At 35.6% G+C, this 20,833-nt stretch overlaps 1 protein-coding gene and 1 non-coding gene across 2 annotated transcripts; both read right to left on the reverse strand.

Annotated features, from left to right (window-relative positions):
• Nucleotides 1-534: 534 nt before the first annotated feature.
• LOC120579729 (ribose-phosphate pyrophosphokinase 4) lies at nucleotides 535-4,714 on the reverse strand. Its single transcript, XM_039832429.1, has 7 exons — nucleotides 4,514-4,714; nucleotides 2,383-2,698; nucleotides 1,959-2,054; nucleotides 1,763-1,831; nucleotides 1,550-1,678; nucleotides 1,007-1,103; nucleotides 535-919 (listed from the first exon to the last, which is right to left on the reverse strand). Exons 1-7 carry the CDS (start codon nucleotides 4,636-4,638, stop codon nucleotides 786-788), a joined length of 966 nt encoding a protein of 321 aa, XP_039688363.1. The 5' UTR covers nucleotides 4,639-4,714; the 3' UTR covers nucleotides 535-785.
• Nucleotides 4,715-19,621: 14,907 nt separating this feature from the next.
• On the reverse strand, nucleotides 19,622-19,727 carry LOC120579790 (small nucleolar RNA R71). The gene has a single exon (XR_005645535.1). It is a non-coding gene; the product is annotated as a small nucleolar RNA R71 (small nucleolar RNA).
• Between the last annotated feature and the right edge of the window lie 1,106 nt (nucleotides 19,728-20,833).

A 20,833-nucleotide genomic window follows, 5' to 3' on the forward strand; every position in this document is an offset into this window, starting at 1 on the left:
CGAAACAATTTCGGGAATGTTTTATATAAAAGATAAAAATCTGAAATACATAACTGGAACAATATCATGTAGAGGTGAACTCATACTTTATTGAGAGATTAAAAAATTTGAAAGTGAGAGTGAAAAATTATTGTGTGAAAGGTTAAATAGAAAAATGGCAAAATTGAAATTTATGAAAATGTGTAGGGATGGTGAAAGTAAGTGTGACGAGGTATAGGGTAAAATTTCCCTATCCAAACTCTATCTGAATCCTATAGACCTATCAAAGTAAAGTTACACATTTCAAAGTGTTATTTTAACAGCTTAATACTCTATCCGTTTCAAAATATAAGCAAATTTTACTTTTTAGGTTCATGCAATTAATGATGTATGTGAACCACATACATCATTAATTGCATGAACCTAAAAAGTAAAATTTGCTTATATTTTGAAACGGAGGGAGTAAAATTAAGAATATTTCCTAGATAAGATCTAGATTCTTCTCCTACCGTGAGCTTCTTCACCAAACCTTAGTCGTCACTTTCAAAAACCACCTTCCTAAAACAACATAGTTCAATAAGATATAGTAATGTGAGGGATTCTACATTCAAATGGCTAGTACTTAACACTCAACATAGTTCAATAAGATATAGAGTTCAAAATGTTGGAAATTTAATCCACAGGTTTCAGTGTGCTAAGCTTATAGCAATGCACATAATAAGTGAAAGGATGTTATGGTAATAAGATTAAACTCTGAAAAGGTTGTACAAGAGAACCCCTTTATTCACAAAGCTCAACTTTTGCCTTCAAATTTGAAGGGCATCAGCAATTGACCCTGCTAGACTCAATACTTCAAAAGGAGCTTGATTCGCTAGAGCTTTGACAGTAACTGGACACGAATCTGTGATCCAAAAGTATGCAAAGGCATTCTTTGAGGCTTCTGCAAGTTACAGATAAAATCACATTAACATTCAAATATATGAAAATATAGCAATGTAGAAGTTGATGAGACTAAGCTAGGACTTACCATCTGTATGAGTGAATCGCAACCATGATTGGTTAGGGAATACACCATGTGTGACATAGGCACTCACTTTTCCAGCACCATTGGCTGCCAAAACTTTCTGGGGAAAAAGAGAAAGGATAAGTTGTGTTTCGATACAGAGACATGCATTGAAAATAGGCATAAGCTGATGTGTACACACAAGCATATAGAGATTAAGCGTCTATTTAGTCAGAGAATATGCTCTATTTTCAATTTCACTTTTCGCTTTTAATTATAAAATACCATTTTGTTTTCATTCTATTGACCATTTTCAAAAATTTGTACCGGAATCAGTGGAAAAAACCTTTATTATTTTCACCTATCCTGTACAAATATTTGAAAACAAGAAAAAAATGAAAGCAATGCAACAATCTTGTAATTAAAAATGAAAAAAAAATGTTTTCTCAAACGAGTCTAAGTGTTGCCTATTTTTAGCTGGCAAACATAACTGTAATCATCTTCATAGATATATAAAATCTTTTTAATAAGTATACATCTTTTACGATTAAGAAATTAATAATTCACCTGACACTCGATTAGGGTGCCTCCAGATTGGACTAAATCATCAACAATGACAACATGATGACCAGAGACATGACCTTCCTTGAGCCGAACTATCCTCTTGTCACCTTCACGTACCTTTGTACATACAACCTGCCACTCCAAAAATTTAACAACTATAAAAAAAAATAATAATAAAAAATAAATTAAAAACATAGATTCTTATGAGAGACCGACCACTGAATAATTGTCGAACAGCTTGTGGAATCGCTTCCATGCACCGTCATCTGGAAATGCAATAACTACCTGGTAATGACAATTATAAATTCAGGCTGCAGGTATGAAAATTTGCCAAGTATAGAAAGTACATTGTTGTAAGTTTTTAACATTTTTTTGTTTGAGAAAGGTGATTGAAACAATACAAAATACTTACATTATCCGCATCAGGAAGTTGTAGCAGACGTTGCTTTAGGAGAGGAATACCAGTCTCAAACAATGGCAAAACCTCATCTCCGAAATAAAACCTCTCCTGCATAATTTCAAATCATAAGTAGTAATAAAGACTTTAGTACACTGTTAAAATATCAAGTACATAGCCTAACCATACTCTTAAAACTCAATAAGTTTCTACATAAAAGCCATGATCTCCTAAAAGTTTAAGAGAGAATGTTATAAAGAAACTTTCATAAGTTTTATTATGTTGCTACTTAGCCTATGTAAGTCAAATTAAATGAGAGCAATACCAGTATATCCTATAGTAGCAATTCATGAGGAAATTAAATTATACACCACAAAGTAAAGCAAAGCAAAGTATAGAATACAATAGAATTTCCTTTGAATGAATTAAAAACACAAACCTGCAATGCATGAATGTCATATATGACTATACTAGTTGGGCCACCTCTTGAAATTGGAATATTTGACAACATCCTTGCAAGGGTGAAGGCAGTTGCTACATCTCCTTCTTCTTCCATTCGCTCAAATGATCCAGTTGGGAAGAAAGGCAATACCAATGTGAAGGAAGCAACAAATAAACGAGGGAGTGCATATATGACAGAAAGTTGTTCAAAGACTTGAGCCGGAGAGCTGAATGATGCCAAAAAGGCAACATGTTGACCTCGAAGCTCTTCTGCATTATTTATAAATATATTTGGAAACCCATCGGCAAAAGACCTGGATAAGCAACATAAAACTAATCTGTTTACAATTTCGTCAAATTGGAAAACATTCATCATACAGTGGAGGATACTGAAAAGATGACATAATTCAAGTAATTGGTATGACCAAGAGTATAATTAAGCTTGCTACTAAAGTAATTAGCATAATTAAATATCATAAGAATAAGATTGCTGACAAATGTCATGAAAAACATAAAAAATAAACACATAATCAATTAACAGCAATATAATTTATTCAAGCAAAAAAAAAAAAAAGATAACCTACTACTACGCCATAGTGTTCTATCGTAAACCATATTTTGATCCAAATCACTAATTGTAGGCAGTCTCACCTTGCAAATTCTAAGACGAAATAATCAGTGTTCACCACCGATGTACATTGCATCATTAATGTTTACATCAGCTCCTCCACCACTAAATTTATACTCCTTCCTTCCTATTTTATGAATCAGCCTCATCCTTTTCAAAATAAAGTGCTTTTTAGTTTGAATCTATTGAAATCAGCCTTTATATTCATGTTGCAAAATACATGTTCTCATTTTTTTATCTCTCTAGTTCCACAAACAAAGTGTCATCACTAAAGACTTGGTATCTGTTAAAAAACACACCTCTATCTAAAATGAATCGTTCACTATTTTATGAAATCAAAGAGATACCGATTTATCACAACCAATATATATAAGTTACCAGCTCTATCTAACATCTGATCTGATCATAGTACTTTCTCGGCCTCTTTCTTTGTTTTTTTTTTTTTTTTTTAGCTCAGCATCTACCTCTGCTGGAAGCTTCCATACAGTCACTCAGGAAAGACTAATTTTTATTTTTTATTTTTTTATAATCAGCAAAATTTATTCACGTCGAGAGTGTACAAGAAGCACAACAAACTCGCGGGCAAGGAAAACAAAAACAAAGGTCACCGACATACCGGAAAACCCCAAACCAACACCCTAAAAACTCCCAAAATAAAACCTGCCCTGCTAAAAGCCAGACAGTAGCCGAACCATGCTGCTATTAAACAGAAAACCGATGCTGTCATATACAGCACGGACAGCAGCACCAAAACAGCACCGCAGGCGCCGAATACCACAGCTTCAGCCTCGAAAGCACAGCAGGCCACCAACCCCCTACCGCAACAAACAATTTTTTGGGTTCCATTCCACTCATAGAGCAAGCAAGCCGGCATTTGCAACCGACTTAACCCCCATCCCCACGACAGAACCTTTACGTCCTCCACCACCTCCTCTGCCGCACGCATCAAATTGTTGAATATTCTATCATTTCTTGCCCTCCAAAGACTCCTCACAACCGTGTGCCAAATCATTCTAAGTCCTTTACGGATCTTTTTATTACTCGAAACTCCCTCCCAACAATCCCACAGAACTAACAGATTTGGCGGAGTCAGAAACATAAATCCCAGCCAACTCATAACTCCATCCCACACCTTCAACGCAAGCGAACAGTGAAGGAATAAATGATTGGCCGACTCGACCACCTCATCACACATCACACAGATTAAAGAGGTCTCTGGAGAAAGAACCTGCCTGTGAGCAAGGTTCGCTTTACATTGTCCTAGTAGTAAAGTTCGCTTTATATCACATAGACACTCCTAGGATTAGGCGTGTCCTAGTGTCGGACACACACAGACACATTGTATTACGTCATTTTCTCAAATTATTATTGGTGTCGACATTTACTTACTTACTCAAAAATAAATAAAAAATGATAGTCAACAGCGAGTACACAAATCAATTAGCAAATTGTAACAGAAAATTGAAATAGTAAAGAGCAATGAGAAAGAGAGGAAGCTAACCTCCATTTGATATTCTGAAGAGTGATGTTAGTTTGTGAGTGAGAAGCAACTTTGTTTGCAAGTTCTTGACAATCAAGTGAGTAAAAAAGATTAACATGTTTCTTTGGTGACTTCACCATTGCCATTCTTCAATTCTCGCGTAGAAAGAAAGCAGAATATAGAGGAGAGGAGAATAAAACACACACGTGAATGCAAAAACAAAAGAAAAAGGGTTTTTGGTTTGGTGGTCAACCCCTAAAGAACAAAGTAATGGGTCGGGTGGGTCAACTAGTTGAAATATTAAGGGTTAATTAAGTTTTTGGTCCTTATAAATATCTGCAGTTTTGTTTTTAGTCCCTATAAAAAATAAATGTTTAATACATCATTTCGTTCCTTAATTTATTTTTGGTTTTCACTTTGGTCCCTAACTATAAAGTGTCTCAATTTGGTCCCATAAATCTTTTGCCCTTTACCATTTTGGTCCTCTCCGTTAATTTTTAACATAAAAAATCTAAGGTGAACCATATTTAAAGATGGTTCACTGTAGATCTTATTAAATTTTCTAATTTTAACCATTTGATTTTTTCTTTAAATGAGGACCGTTGAATTATGTAGGGTCTATTGTACTTTACTGTGAACCACTAACACCTAATACTTTTATCATTTTTTCATCTTCATCTCTCATCTTCTTCTTCATCTTCATCAATCCTATCCAGAAAAAATCAGTAGCACCATATTGAAAACTCAAACTAAAACAACAATAAATTTCATCAAATTAAAACACTTAAACCTTCAAATAGAATTAAAACCCAGATTTTTTTCTACAAAAATTCAGAAATCATCATCAATAGCAGCAACAACACATCAAGAAATCAAATTCAACCCTTTTTGATTCTTTTCATCATCATCATCATGAATTAAAAAAAAAAAAAAAAATCTCCAAATTCAGCACATCAACAACACAACAACAACATGGTGCTTTGAAACAACAACAACAACATCATAAAAAAATGTGTGAAAATGGAATATGCATGATTTCCATTAATTTCAATTTCATTTTCATTCAGCAGAAAGAAAGAACAATAATCTGGTTTTGTTTTGTATGTTTTTTTTTGTTTAAAAATCATATTTTTAGGAGTTATTTGTGCAACCTCTGATTTTTTGTAATTGGGTTTGAACATGCATAGAAGGAACAAGGAAAGGTTGTTAATTGTTGAGACAAAGAAATGGATTCTGCGAGAGTTGGCTTTCGAAGTTGCAGATAAAATGAAGGCAAAGAAGAGGGATGAAGATGGTAATAATGATGGAAATGTATGCCCATTTGTAATGTTGGTTTAATTATTTAATAAAATATTTCCTTTTATAAAAATAAAATCCTTGAATTTTGTATGAATAAGAAGAACCGGTGGAAGGAAGAAGATGAAGAGAGGGAAAAAATTATGTGGTGATGGTTCACTATTGTATATAATGGACCTGCAATCGAACGGTTGAAATTATATCAGAAATGTTACACATTAAAAAACTAACGGAGATGACCAAAATAGTAAACGACTGAAGATTTATGGGACCAATTCTGTTAGTGTTTTTAGTCCCTGTTAAATTAAAATTTGTTTAATTATGCTTAAACTTCTAAATTTTTGAAAGATTTTTTACATACATGTTCATAACATTGTAAGACACTCTTTTGTAAAAAAATTTAGTTTTTTAACATGTAATGAATTAAATATGAATTTTTTTAAAAGCCAAATTTTCAAGATTATATCAATGAAAATTTGGACCTAATAATAAAATTTTAAGTTACTTTTTTGCAGAGCAACTTTGTATAATATTCTAAGTTTTTTTTTTTTTGATAAAGGCCAAGAGAAAGGTTAGGTATCCCGGTGAGTCTGAAGCATCCCAACTAGGTTGGCATCCAACATAAACCCCCATCCTCTACCGCCTTTCCAATACGTAATATTATTAATAAAAAAAACAGAGAAAATTATGTACTATAGGGTGGACTAGTATGTGAAAAATATGTTACAAATTTAAAAGTTTTAGCACAATTAAGCAAATTTTAATTTTACAAGGACTAAAAGTATGTGTTGGTCTCTGTTAAATTGAAATTTGTTTAATTATACTTTTAAGAACAATCATTTTATATTTTTAAATGATTTTTAACAGACATGTTAAGAACATTATAATAATCTCTTTTATAAAAAATTAGAATTTTTTAACATGTAATGAAATAAATATAATTTTTTTAAAACGCCAAAAATTCAAGATAAAACTAATGAAAATTTGGAACTAAAAATAAAATTTTGAGCTAATTTATTGTGGTGGAACCTTTTATAATATTTTAAACAAGTATGTAAAAAATCATTAAAAAATTTAAAATTTTAAGCATAATTAAACAATTTTTAATTTAACAAAGACTAAAAACACTAACGGAAAATTTTGTAAGGACTAAAAAGTGTGATTTATTTTTATAGGGACTAAAAACAAAACTGATGATATTTATAAGGACCAAAAACTTAATTAACCCAAATATTAATAGTTGCTAGATATTTTATTTGTTGTGATATGATTGTAAATAATTTTTACTTTTGGTTAAATATCAATTAAAAAAAAAAAATCTTTTTGAAGAAGCCAAGTACATAACACTCCATTTGTCTCATTTTAAGTGAGTCTTTTGTTCATTTCACACAAATTATATATATATATATATATATAAGTGAAAGAGAGAAAAATAGTTTTGAGTGTCATATATTGGTGCATTCTTTCTTATCATAAATGAAAAGTAGAATATATTGAATTGGGAGTGATGAAAGTAATACTAATTAGAGTTATAATTGAAAAAAATAATTATTATTGTTTTGAAAAATGGAAAGGGTCAATTTTTTTAAGACAATATTTTTTTGCAAATGACTTACTTATCATATTATGGGACGGAGGGAGTATATCAAAGTTAGACTAGTTAAGCATAAGATGAGTCTAACCATAAAAAATACAATGAGTGGGAGTAGTAAACAGGAAAAAACAAAAAATTACAAATTGTTGTAACATTTACAAAGAGATGGTTTAATCATCCAATAATGAAAAGTAAAAGAGAAACTTAGTTTATGCCTTCGGCCAACACCAAGAATTGAGCTTAATACTATTGAGAAGTGAATCTTGAGAAGACACTTTGTTGTTAAAAATTCTTGAATTACGCTCCTTTCATATGACCCTGAGACAGGCCAACAAAACAAGAATGGATTTCCTTCCAAAAAGCATGGGTGTAACATCCAATGTCAGATGGAACAAGGATAGAAATACCCAACCAATGATAAACGAGATGCTAAATGCTACCAAAGAAGTCTCACTCCAAAAATTTATGATTGTTTCCTTTGTCCCGCACGCGCTCAAGCACAAAACAAAATCGGATGGAGTTACTCCTCTTTGAATTAATTTGTCCTTTGTGGAAATACTCTTATAATATGTTCTTCATGCCAAGAGTGACATCTTGAAAGACATTACTTTAATCCAAATTAATTTTGAATGCATGTCGACAAGAAGCATATATGTTTTCGTAAGAATATGATAGCCACCTTTTACATGGTCATGTTTCCAAATATATATGTCGGTTATGTTATCCTTCGAAAAAAATGTTATGAAGTATACTAGTATCTAGCAAATATTCCTCCTTCCAAGAAAACAGTCTCCTTCTCCACCTCGTCACCCTCCCAAACTTCCCTCCTCATTTCCGCCACATAAACATTACCATCCACACTTAGCTCGAACAAACATCTAAATATCTACCACAACACCCCATCATCTAAACACGGATAACTCTAAAAGATATGTTTTCACCATCACAAATTCTACAACCTACCCATCATTAAACTAACATGAGCCACTATCGCCTTCACCTTTAACGATATCACACAAGTCCCTCCACCAGATAAAAGACAATCGACCCTTTCTTCTAACATGTCCTCCATCAGTCTCGTATTTAGTAGTCACTTTAAATCACAACCCACCATGGTTATCATATAGGAGCCAAAACCATTTTCCTAGAAAAAGCTAAATTAAACTCCTTAATCCTTGTAACCCCAAAAACTTTGTACTCTAAACTAGAATAAACCTTGTCCCAGTTTATCCAATGTATTTTGCAAGTTTCGTCATCCTCCCCCTCCCCCAACGATATAAATTATACTTGTGGGAGCCTTGAAGTAGCTCATGGATAGGTTTTCACTCTTCAAGCATATAACCTTTTACGAATGTTCTTAATCAATGGATTCCAAAACAACATACCTCACAAATTCCCACTACTAGGAAGCCTCAGGTACACAAACGAATATTGACCAATCTTATAATTCAAAACTAGTGACACTTTCACCAACCAAAAGGCTCTTATGAAAACTTAATTTTAAACCTGAGATTAGTTCAAACAGTATCAAAGTTGCTTTCAACGTTCGAATATTTCTGTAGTTATTCTCTCTCAAAAGCAAAGTATCATCAGCTAATTGAAGGCGCAAAACACAAATGAGGATGCCTCATTAATTTTCTAACTTGAAAAAGACATGTGTCAACAACAACTCTAATAAGCATAGCATTCAGACCTTTCACCCCTATCAAAAACAAGAATGGTGAGATAATGTCTCCTTGACGAGATAGGGTCTCTCTGCACATCAGAATCTTGTCGATTAGACTACCATTAACCAACATTGAAGTAAAGGTTGTACTAACACATTTCATTATCCACTTCCTCTACTTCAAGGAAAAATCCATTTGTTTCATGACCGCCACTAGATAACCCCAATCAATAGAGTCATAGGCACAATGTTTTATATATTATTGATTAAAATAAAATAAAAAATTACAATTACTATAATAGAATAAAATCAAGCATCGTTATTTCAACACACTCATAGTTTGTTATAATATACCTAAAATATCTACTTTAAATTTTTTACATATTCGTTTATATATACTTAATTGATATTTAAAAGTGGACTGCTCACTTTAAAGGATCCAAATCTAATACAAAGATAATAAAATAAAGGGTAGTGTTTTACCCCCTGTAATATAGGTTATTTATGGTTTTCCACTCTGTAAATATTTTATTTTTTTAGTTTTCGTCCTTATAATTTGAAGATTTCTGGTTTTGGACCTTCATGAATTTTGGTAGTACAAAATCGATGATGTAACAGGGGTAAACCGAAATTTGCTCAAATTACAGAGGGATAAACCGAAATTTCTCAAATGTCAAGGGGCAAAATTTGCGATGAAGGTCCAAAATAAAAAAATCTCAAATTGCAAGGACGAAAACTAAAAAACAATATTTACAGGGTGAAAAATCGAAAATATCTTATATTACAATGGGTAAAACACTTACCCTAAAATAAATGAATGAAAAAGGAAAATTGATCGTTAGAGTAAGGCATGCACAATGGGACTTTTATTTATTGATGATCCAATACAATGAACTAAAAAATATTGACAGATATTAAAGACACCACATGACTGAAAGATTAAAATTTAATTCAAATACTTTTACCTCCAATTATTTTGTATGATTGATGTTTTTTTATTTTTCTAGAATATTTTTTTAATAGAAAATCATTATTATTTTTAATTTTCTTCGAAAAAAATTAAATTTAAATATTTGTATTCTTTTGATATTATGATGTTAATGTTTTAAATTTTGAAAGTTGGATAAAAATTTAAAAAGAACGAAATTTTATTTCCAATTCTAGGAGACAGTTGTTCAATTAATCTAAACTCCAAAAAAGTGAGTAAAATCTATCATGTATTAATTAACTTATTATGATTGATAATTTAATAACTATGAACTTAATCAAAAATTGATAATTTTAATTTAAAAAATTAGGTGTTGCAAATAGTAAATAAAGAAATGAAAAAAAATTAATATATATATATCAATTTTGAGTATTAGATAAATCATACACAGTTGATTTTTCTTCTATCGAATTAAATATGACTATAAGAGTCATTCATTTTATTTACAAAGACCACCAACTAACATACATGTATCCACCATCACATTAAAAATAAAATGCAACTACCATCACATACTGTATAAGAATGCAAGCTCCTCATTTGCATGTATTCAATATGACTTTTGAAATCATGCATGTCATTTGAAAATGAATATTATATATATTAGAAATATAAAGTAATAGTAAATTCTAAAATCTATTACAATTATTTATTATGTATCTATTATTCATAAATGTATTATTTTATAGACAAATTTTAAATTAAATCACATATCACTTTGAACTTAGACGATGAACATCGTCAACGTTAAATTTTTGGTTGGTCTCATTTGTCTAGTATTTTCTTCTTCGTCGTCGTCTTCTTTTTCTTCTTCTACTTCTATTTCTTTTATTTTCTTTCTTTTTGCGCATATATATACTAAGAATAAAAGACATTTATGTAAACTCACGGGTATCTTACAAGTATTAAAACAAAAATTGATATTTCAATTAATGGCTCAAAGTGATATGTGATTTAATTTAAAATTTGTCTATAAAATAATACATTTATGAATAATAGATACATAATGGCTCAAGGCCCCAGTTCTCATCAACAACAACAAACGTAATTTTATTCCTTCAATTAAACCAAATTAATACTTTATATATTTTCAAATTTTAAAGTTTTAATTAAATATATCCCTTTTTATTAAAATTACATATTGAATATATATTAATCATTTTTAAATTTGATGGTAATTATTTTTAGAAAAACCATATGAAAATGTTGATAGTGGTCACGTTAGAAGTCCACTGTCCCATTTAGAGCTGTTAAAACGGGCGGCCTGGCCCGTTTAGGGCCGGCCCTAACGAGCTTCGGGTTGGGCCAAAAAGCCCGGTTGAAAAATGGGCTTGAAATATACTACCCAAGCCCGGCCCTACACGGGCCGCGGGCTTAACGGGCCGGCTCGTATTAAAAATTATATATTTTTTTTAAAAAAAATACTATAAAATACTTTTCTCACAATGGACGTCCCACACAAAAGTTTTACCTTTACAAGTCAACTGCGTTAGCGGAAGAGCTAACTTAGAAAATCCTTCAATAAACCTTCTATAGTAACCAGCTAAACCCAAGAAACTTCTAATTTCAGTAACGGACTTAGGAGTATCCCATTGCGATACAGCTTCGACTTTAGACGGATCCACAGCAATACCATCTCCGGAAATAACATGGCCAAGGAAACTCACTTCATTCAACCAGAATTCACACTTAGACAATTTAGCATAAAGTTTCTTCTCTTTCAACACTTGTAAGACAATCTTCAGATGCTCAGCATGTTCTTCTTCAGTCTTGGAGTAGATCAAAATATCGTCGATAAACACAACCACAAACCGATCCAGAAATGCATGGAAGATGCGATTCATATACTCCATAAACACTCCAGGTGCATTGGTCACACCGAAAGGCATAACTTTATATTCATAGTGACCATAACGCGTTCTGAAAGCTGTCTTCTGCATATCTTCATCCTTTACTTTAATTTGGTGATAACCTGATCTCAAATCAATCTTGCTGAAAACTCGTGCACCCACTAGCTGATCCATCAAATCATCAATTCTCGGAAGTGGATACCTATTCTTGATAGTTACCTTGTTCAACTGTCGATAATCAATACACAACCGTATACTACCATCTTTCTTCTTTACTAGCAAAACCGGCGCTCCCCAAGGTGAAACACTTGGTCTAACAAACTTCTTCTCAAGCAAGTCTTCCAACTGTTTCTTCAACTCAGATAACTCGGAAGCAGACATACGATAAGGTGCCATCGAGACCGGCTTCGTTCCAGGAACAAGATCAATAGAAAACTCAACTTCTCTCTCTGGAGGCACATCAGGAATCTCATCTGGAAAAACTTCAGGAAATTCACACACCACCGGCACCCTATCAATCACTGCTTGATTCTCAACAGATAAAGAAGCCATCAATGAAAACATCAAGATACCATCGCGTTCCAGTTGCTTCAGCTGCTTAGTAGATAAAAACTCCGCACCACTTTCCTCTTAGACGGAAGAGAAATGCACTGACTTGCTAAAACAATTAATAAGAACGTTGTACTCTAACCAGTTCATACCCAGAATCACATCCATACCACTCAAAGGTAGACAAACTAAATCCATTTCAAAATCACGACCAAACATAGACAAAGGACATTTCAAACATACGAGAGAAGTAGTCACCGAACCCTTAGCCGGAGTTTCGACAACCATCTCTCCATTCATATCAGAAAAATCAAGACCCAAAGCAGAAACACAATCGAAAGCAATAAAACAATGCGTAGCACCAGTATCAATAATAGCAACTAAAGGAGTATTATTAATATAGCAAGTACCTCTGATCAAACGATCCTCATTCTCTGTCTGAGTCCCAGTCAAAGCAAAGACTCTACCAGTAGTCGGCGCCCTCTTAGGCTGAGTACACTGAGAACTAATGTGACCCTCTCCATTGCAATTAAAGCACACAATGTCTGTACGATTGCAATCAGCTACAACATGACCTTTCTTACCACACCGGACACACTTCTTGATTTCCTCGGGGCAGGCGTTGCTCTTGTGGCCCTTCTCACCACAATTGAAGCACACAATCTCCGCAGCATCCTTCTTCTTAGGCCGCCTAACATCGACCATCTTCTGTTTACCTTTGTCAGTGGGGGCACTGTACGGCTTAGGACGACTCTGCTGTCCCTTGCCCTTCCTTTCATTCACTACCTTGTAGTGAGCCTTGGTATCCTCCTCATAGATCCTGCAGCTGTTAACCAAATCTTGAAAAACTCTCAGCTGTTGGTATCCAATCGCCCGCTTGATGTCGGGCCTCAGACCATTCTCGAACTTGATGCATCTCGAGAACTCAGCGTTCTCAGCGGTATAGTGCGGATAGAACTTAGACAGCTCCACGAACTTGGCAGCATACTCTGTCACGGACATATTTCCTTGTTTCAGCTCAAGGAACTCGATCTCCTTCTTCCCGCGAACATCTTCCGGAAAGTATCTTCTCAGGAACTCTCTCCTGAAAACAGCCCAAGTCACAACAGCTCCCTCCTGCCCAAGGGTAGGCAGAAGAGCAACCCACCAGTCATCAGCTTCCTCGGCTAGCTGATGAGTACCAAACCGCACTTTCTGATCCTCCGTACACTGCATAACCCGGAAAATCCTCTCGATCTCCTTAAGCCACGTCTGGGCTCCATGAGGGTCATAACGTCCTTTGAAAGTCGGAGGGTTCTTCTTCATGAACGTCTCCAACATCCTAGCTTCAGCATTCGCACCGGCATTCACGTTAGGTTGTTGTCCCACAGCTTGGGCAACAACTTGTAGAGCAGCAGCTAACGCAGCATCGTTTCTTCCAGCCATTTCCGAGATTCTACCAAAGTAGCAAGAACAACATAAGATAGTAATATAAATATTACTAAGACTCGACACGACTCTCTAATTGACCGGACGGACCAACCTGCTCTGATACTAATTGTAACACCCCGTTTTCCCAATATTTAAAATTTCTTTAAAAGCATAACATTTATCAGAGTAAGCATCAAGCAACGGGATATCACATATAACGTAATCCAACAGTTAAATAATAATTTAACCAATATCTTAAACATTTGCAGCGGAAAATCATAAACATAAATCATAAACGTTTTGGCACGCAGGCCCAACAAGTATCTCAAAAGAGTTTATCAAAGCATAAATTATCATGGCAGTTCACGTAAAAGAATGAAGCATGTTATAGCATTAACCCCATCCCGTTACGTATCAGAGCGACCTAGACGACACAGTGAGGCAAGGCCACTCACAGAAGCAACTGCACACTAAGCACGATCACCTGCAAGTTACCCATACGAAGGGCAACATTTTCAAGCAGAAGGGGTGAGATTTCATAATAAAATAACATTAATCAATGTAATTGCGAATCATAAATTAACATCATAATCATTCCATTATTAACTTTGCATAAATGCTAAACAGTTATCACGTAATCATATATCCAATCATTATAAACAACATAACATAATCAATGAACACTTATCACGTAATCACACATTCATTCATCATCTACAAGGCATCTTAATCATGACAATGTGACAATGCTCCTAGACTCTTTATATGCATGTGGTACCAATCGTCATCATAAGTATTAATATACTTTAATCGTGCGGATGACAAAGCTCCTATAAAACGTGCGGAGGACAAAGCTCCTAATATTCGTGGTGAGGACTAAGCTCAATGATATGCTATGCATGGACACATATGAACAAAACATCGTAATCACTTATCAACATGCATCCAATAATTTGGAGCTAAACTTCATCATATAATTATGCACTTAGTTAAATAACGGAAGCAGCATAAATAGGTCACATAACAAGATGATATCATTATATCAAAGCACATAATTTGTATCATTATCACATCTTCTTATCTTGCATGAATATACAATACAATAGTTCATATTCAATTAATATTAATATAACTTAAACAACTCTACAGTCTGCATTAAACGACATCACTAGGTCTCATTACCAGTTAGGGGTTCACTCTTGATCAACAAGTGCGACACAGATCGCATAAACACATAAACAAGTTCATCCTGGTTGTGCTCGCGAGGCGAGAGTACTTACTCGCCATGGCGAGTACCACTCAACTCCCAAACTAAGGTTGTTCTGGGTTCCCTCTGATCCTACATTCATTCCTAATCAATACTAGGTATGTTCAGGTGCTCAAAGGCATACAAGATTCAACTAAAAAGGTCGAAACACGAAATATGACATGCACTCTGCCTAAGCTCGCGAGGCGAGGAAGGATTGCTCGCCATGGCGAGTTGCACCAAACAACTCGCGAGGCGAAGGGAAGGGGCTCGCGTGGCGAGCGATGAAGTTCATCACTCGCGAGGCGAGGATCATCACTCGCCGTGGCGAGCGATGAACAGAAGCACGGGCAGACTAGGGTTTTTCTCAAAAATCCATCACACAACATGATTCAAAGCCTAATTTTGATTCCAGAATTCATCCTAAACATATTCTAAGGTTAAAGGACGGTTCTTTCATTAATCTAACAAGTTTTACCGTTTGATCATCAATTTTTAGGGTTTTGACCTAATTCCAAAACTTCTCTAAATCAATCCTAACTTTGTCAACTAATCATCAGAATTACAGTAATTAACATTATTGAATTATTAGTCTCACCCTTACCTGGTTATGAAGAAATCGCAGCCCTCTCTATGCTCTTCTCCCTTCTAAGCTTTTCTCCCTTTTCCAAAAGTTTTCACGTACAATGAGTTTCTAAAATATTAGGTCTTCTCCTATTTATATCTCTTCCAAATTACTTATCTTATCTCACTTTCACCCCCAAAACTATCTAAAATATCAAAACAGCCCTCAACTAAATATTTTATATTCTTTTCAAATCTTTATTTTATTTAACAATAAAATAAATTCTCTAATCTTATCAAATCCTCCAAAACTCATAACTTATCACGTCATCAATCAAATCATCAAAATCACCACAAATCATCAAAACATATCAAAATCATGCATATATTATATAATTATAATATAATTGCCTAAACTCGATTAAATAACGATTAAACGAAAGTGGGCGTTACAGTCTTCCCTTCGATCCTTCCGAAAGCAAACAATTCTCATTATTATTTTTTATTTGTTGACTATACTCTTGCTCGAGGTCATATTTGTAACACCCCATTTTCCAACGTAAAAATTTCATTTAAACAATCAGAGTATTCATCACAAACGGAATGTCACACTTCTTTTCTTAAATATATAACTGGAATAATTAATTAATTTTCCTTCAAAATTCAACAACATAATATTTAATACTTCGCAGCAGAATTTATTCAAACATCTAAAATAGTCTTGGCACGAAGTGTTGCCCAATCGAAGCATCTCATAAAAATCCAACTAACAACTTAATCATGTAAATTCATAAGCAATACGTAAGGAATAGAAAAGCATGCAACAAAGTTCCTGATAAGTCATTTAATATCTATTTTTATATGTTATTTAGTTTATTTTTAAATAGATTTTATTTTATTTTATATTAGTATTATTTCCTTTTTGAGTTAGTTTACTACAAATTGCATTTTATTATATTTCAGGAACGAATATTGGATGGATTGAGTCTTGGAGCAAAAGAAAGGGACTTGGAGCTGATTTAGTACGAAAATACGAAGATTCAGAGACAAAAATACGTCTCCCCAAAGTCAGAAGCTTGGCACGGCCCGTGCTAGCATTGGCACGGCCGTGCCACCCTCCAGAGTCACTTTTGCTGCTTTTGCTTAGATTTTAAGCTACTATATTTTAGCCCGCAGTTTCTTGTGGAACATTCCAGTAATGTAATTGCTTAGATTTTAAGTCGAATGTATGTTATAAATAGAGTAGCTATCCATCACAAATATTCATCTTTTCTTGGAATTCAATAAGTGACAATTGCTTTTTTAATAAAAGTTCCTTTCTTTTCTTTTACTTTCTTGTCATTTACTTTTATGCTTTGTCTCTTCTTCCCCATGTCTATGATGAATGAGTGAGTAGACTTCTCTTTGCCTTTGGATTGTTGGATAAGTCTAAATGATGTAACACCCAAGGCTGACGAGGGCGGGGAGTGGTCGCCGGTGCATAAGGCACGACAATGAGCGGCTCCCGACAGCTTCTAGAGGAATCGAATCACATCGGAATGAGAGGGATCGTGAGGCCGTGTAGGTATGGGACTACATGGTTGAAGGAATGCTTATAAGAATTGTTGGGTACTACCTATATCAACAAGATGCATCTTCTTTTCGGTAGCTCATTCCATAAGAACTCCACAGTTAAGCGTGCTTGACTTGGAGCAATTTTGGGATGGGTGACCTACCGGGAAGTTTCCCAGTAAGCGTGCGAGTGAGGACAAAACACGCTGAAAAGACTCGTGTTGGTTTGTGGGGTCAGTCGACAATGCTAAAAGCAGTCTGGGATGTTACAAATGGTATCAGAGCAGACCTCTCCCAATACGGTGTGGTTCGGGGACGAACCAAGCGGAAGCTGGTGGGCATGTAACACCCAAGGCTGACGAGGGCGGGGAGTGGTCGCCGGTGCACAAGGCACGACAATGAGCGGCTCCCGACAGCTTCTAGAGGAATCGAATCACATCGGAATGAGAGGGATCGTGAGGCCGTGTAGGTATGGGACTACATGGTTGAAGGAATGCTTATAAGAATTGTTGGGTACTACCTATATCAACAAGATGCATCTTCTTTTCGGTAGCTCATTGCATAAGAACTCCACAGTTAAGCGTGCTTGACTTGGAGCAATTTTGGGATGGGTGACCTACCGGGAAGTTTCCCAGTAAGCGTGCGAGTGAGGACAAAACACGCTGAAAAGACTCGTGTTGGTTTGTGGGGTCAGTCGACAATGCTAAAAGCAGTCTGGGATGTTACAAATGGTATCAGAGCAGACCTCTCCCAGTACGGTGTCGTTCGGGGACGAACCAAGCGGAAGTTGGTGGGCATGTAACACCCAAGGCTGACGAGGGCGGGGAGTGGTCGCCGGTGCACAAGGCACGACAATGAGCGGCTCCCGACAGCTTCTAGAGGAATCGAATCACATCGGAATGAGAGGGATCGTGAGGCCGTGTAGGTATGGGACTACATGGTTGAAGGAATGCTTATAGGAATTGTTGGGTACTACCTATATCAACAAGATGCATCTTCTTTTCGGTAGCTCATTCCATAAGAACTCCACAGTTAAGCGTGCTTGACTTGGAGCAATTTTGGGATGGGTGACCTACCGGGAAGTTTCCCAGTAAGCGTGCGAGTGAGGACAAAACACGCTGAAAAGACTCGTGTTGGTTTGTGGGGTCAGTCGACAATGCTAAAAGCAGTCTGGGATGTTACAAATGACATAATCCTAATCAAGCCAAGCTCTAAGCCTTAATCTTATGTAACCCTAATTTCTTATCTAAATTCACCGCTTTAACATGGATCAACCATTATCAAACTGTGGAAACGAAAGTGGATGGTTTGATAATTGTTTATCCATCAACTCAAATATCAATTCATAAAACGAAAGTGGAGCTTTGATATTCGAACAAGTGAATTTAGACAAGGATTGCAAAGGCAGCGAAATAGTCTTTGCAATCTTTGAGACATATAGTTTCGATCTTCAAGGGAACTAATAATGATCAAGTCAGCGAAATAGGGTTGGTTGTTAGAGGAACCAAAATCTAATAGTAATCAAGTCAGCGAAATAGGCTTGGTTTCTAGAGGAACAAAAGAGAAACTGTCTTGAGAAATTAGGTCTTACATAAAGTTATAAGCTTATAGTTTGGTTTGTGAAGGACTTGTCATTTAGATGAACCAACGATCCCAAGGCTCCTTTTATATTATTATCTTTCAATCGTTTGAAAACCCCAACTTACAACTTGCTTCTCCTCTAATCATCATCAAAGGTTAATTGAATTAAACTACTCCCTGTCGGAACGATACTCTTTTCATACTACTTCGGTAAGACCGTGCACTTGCGGTTTTATCTCATCAAGTTTTTGGCGCCGCTGCTGGGGAGTAAACTAATTTAATTAACTCTTTCTTCGTGATTAGAACTCTTTCTTCTCCCTCTTTTCTTCTACTTCTTTCTTTCCTTGTGTTACCATTAACTTCTTGGGTTCTCGATTTCTTATGCGAAGAAGTAAAAGTCTCGGAGAATTTATTCCTGAGATTGAAAGATATTTGCATAAGAAAAAGAGAGAGGCACAAAATAATATTGCTATGGCTGAACGCACTCTCAAAGAGTATGCTACTCCTTCAACGGAGGAGCCACAAGCTATTATCGTGTACCCGACGGTTGAGGGTAACAATTTCGAGATCAAGCCTGCACTACTCAATTTGGTGCAGCAAAATCAGTTTTCTGGATCACCCACTGAGGATCCAAATCTCCATATTTCTTCCTTCCTTAGACTCAGTGGCACCATAAAAGAGAACCAAGAAGCCGTAAGACTTCACCTCTTTCCCTTTTCCTTAAGGGATAGAGCTAGCGCTTGGTTCCATTCCCTAGAGGTCGGTTCCATCAGTTCATGGGATCAGACGAGGCGAGCATTCCTTGCCCGATTCTTTCCCCCCTCTAAAACCGCCAAACTAAGACACCAAATCACGCGGTTCAACCAAAAAGATGGGGAATCTCTCTATGATGCGTGGGAGCGTTTCAAGGAAATGCTTAGACTTATCCCCACCATGGTTTAGAAAAGTGGCTCATAGTCCACACTTTTATAATGGCCTAACATATACCACTAAGATGTCTGTTGATGCAGCTGCAGGTGGAGCACTAATGAACAAGAACTATACGGAGGCTTATGCATTGATTGAAGACATGGCTCAGAATCACTACCAATGGACCAACGAAAGAGCCATCACCGCCTCTACGCCCTCCAAAAAGGAGGCAGGTATGTACGAGGTCTCCGATTATGATCACCTCGCTGCTAAGGTTGACGCCTTAACTCAAAAATTTGAAAAACTTAATGTACATGCTGTCACACCTTCTTCTACATCTCCTCCTTGTGAAATCTGTGGTATATTTGGTCATATTGGTGTTGATTGTCAGTTAGGTAATGCTACTAATAATATTGAGCAATTGAACTATGCTCAATACAACCAAGGAACGAGGCCAAATCAAAACTTTTACAAAAACCCTCAAGGTTCCTATGGGCAAGTAGCACCACCTGGCTATACAAACAACCAGAGGGTGGCTCAGAAATCAAGTTTGGAAATTTTGTTGGAAAATTGCATGATGAATCAAAATAAACAACTCCAAGAACTGAAAAACCAAACAGGATTTCTGAACGACTCTCTCTCCAAACTCACTACCAAGGTTGATTCTATCGCCACACACACCAAAATGCTCGAGACCCAAATCTCCCAAGTGGCCCAACAAGTGGCCACCTCTTCTCAAACACCAGGAGTCTTTCCCAGTCAACCCGAAACAAACCCCAAAGCTCATGTCAATGCTATTTCTCTTGGGGGTAGTAAGTTAGAAGAGACCGTTGCTAAAGCCAAAAGTGTCAAGGGAGAGAGTGTTAAGCTTCTAGGTGAGAAGGATGCGATAGAGAAACCACTTGACGAGAACAAAGCCCTTTCCCCGTTAAGGCTCGTTAAGCTTAACTTGGAGGCTCGATTTAATAAATTCTTAAACATACTTAAAAAGATTTGCATTCAGATTCCCTTTGCTGAAGCTTTGTCTCGTATGCCTCTATATGCCAAGTTTTTAAAAGACATTTTTTCAAAGAAAAAGGCTATAGAGCACAATGAGACAATAGCTTTGACAAGAGAAAGAAGTGCAATCATCAAGAG

Source organism: Medicago truncatula, chromosome 3 (genome assembly GCF_003473485.1).
Source record: "Medicago truncatula cultivar Jemalong A17 chromosome 3, MtrunA17r5.0-ANR, whole genome shotgun sequence".
In the NCBI taxonomy this organism is placed as follows: domain Eukaryota; kingdom Viridiplantae; phylum Streptophyta; class Magnoliopsida; order Fabales; family Fabaceae; genus Medicago; species Medicago truncatula.

What these genes read in the sequence shown, in the direction of transcription:
- LOC120579729 (XM_039832429.1), bottom strand. Translation starts at nt 4,638, where the DNA reads ATGGCAATGGTGAAGTCACCAAAGAAACATGTTAATCTTTTTTACTCA. An exon ending in ATGACATTCATGCATTGCAG is followed by an intron (nt 2,055 to 2,382) that starts GTTTGTGTTTTT and finishes GAAATTATGCAG; the next exon opens with GAGAGGTTTTATTTCGGAGA. An exon ending in TGTTCGACAATTATTCAGTG is followed by an intron (nt 1,679 to 1,762) that starts GTCGGTCTCTCA and finishes TTGGAGTGGCAG; the next exon opens with GTTGTATGTACAAAGGTACG.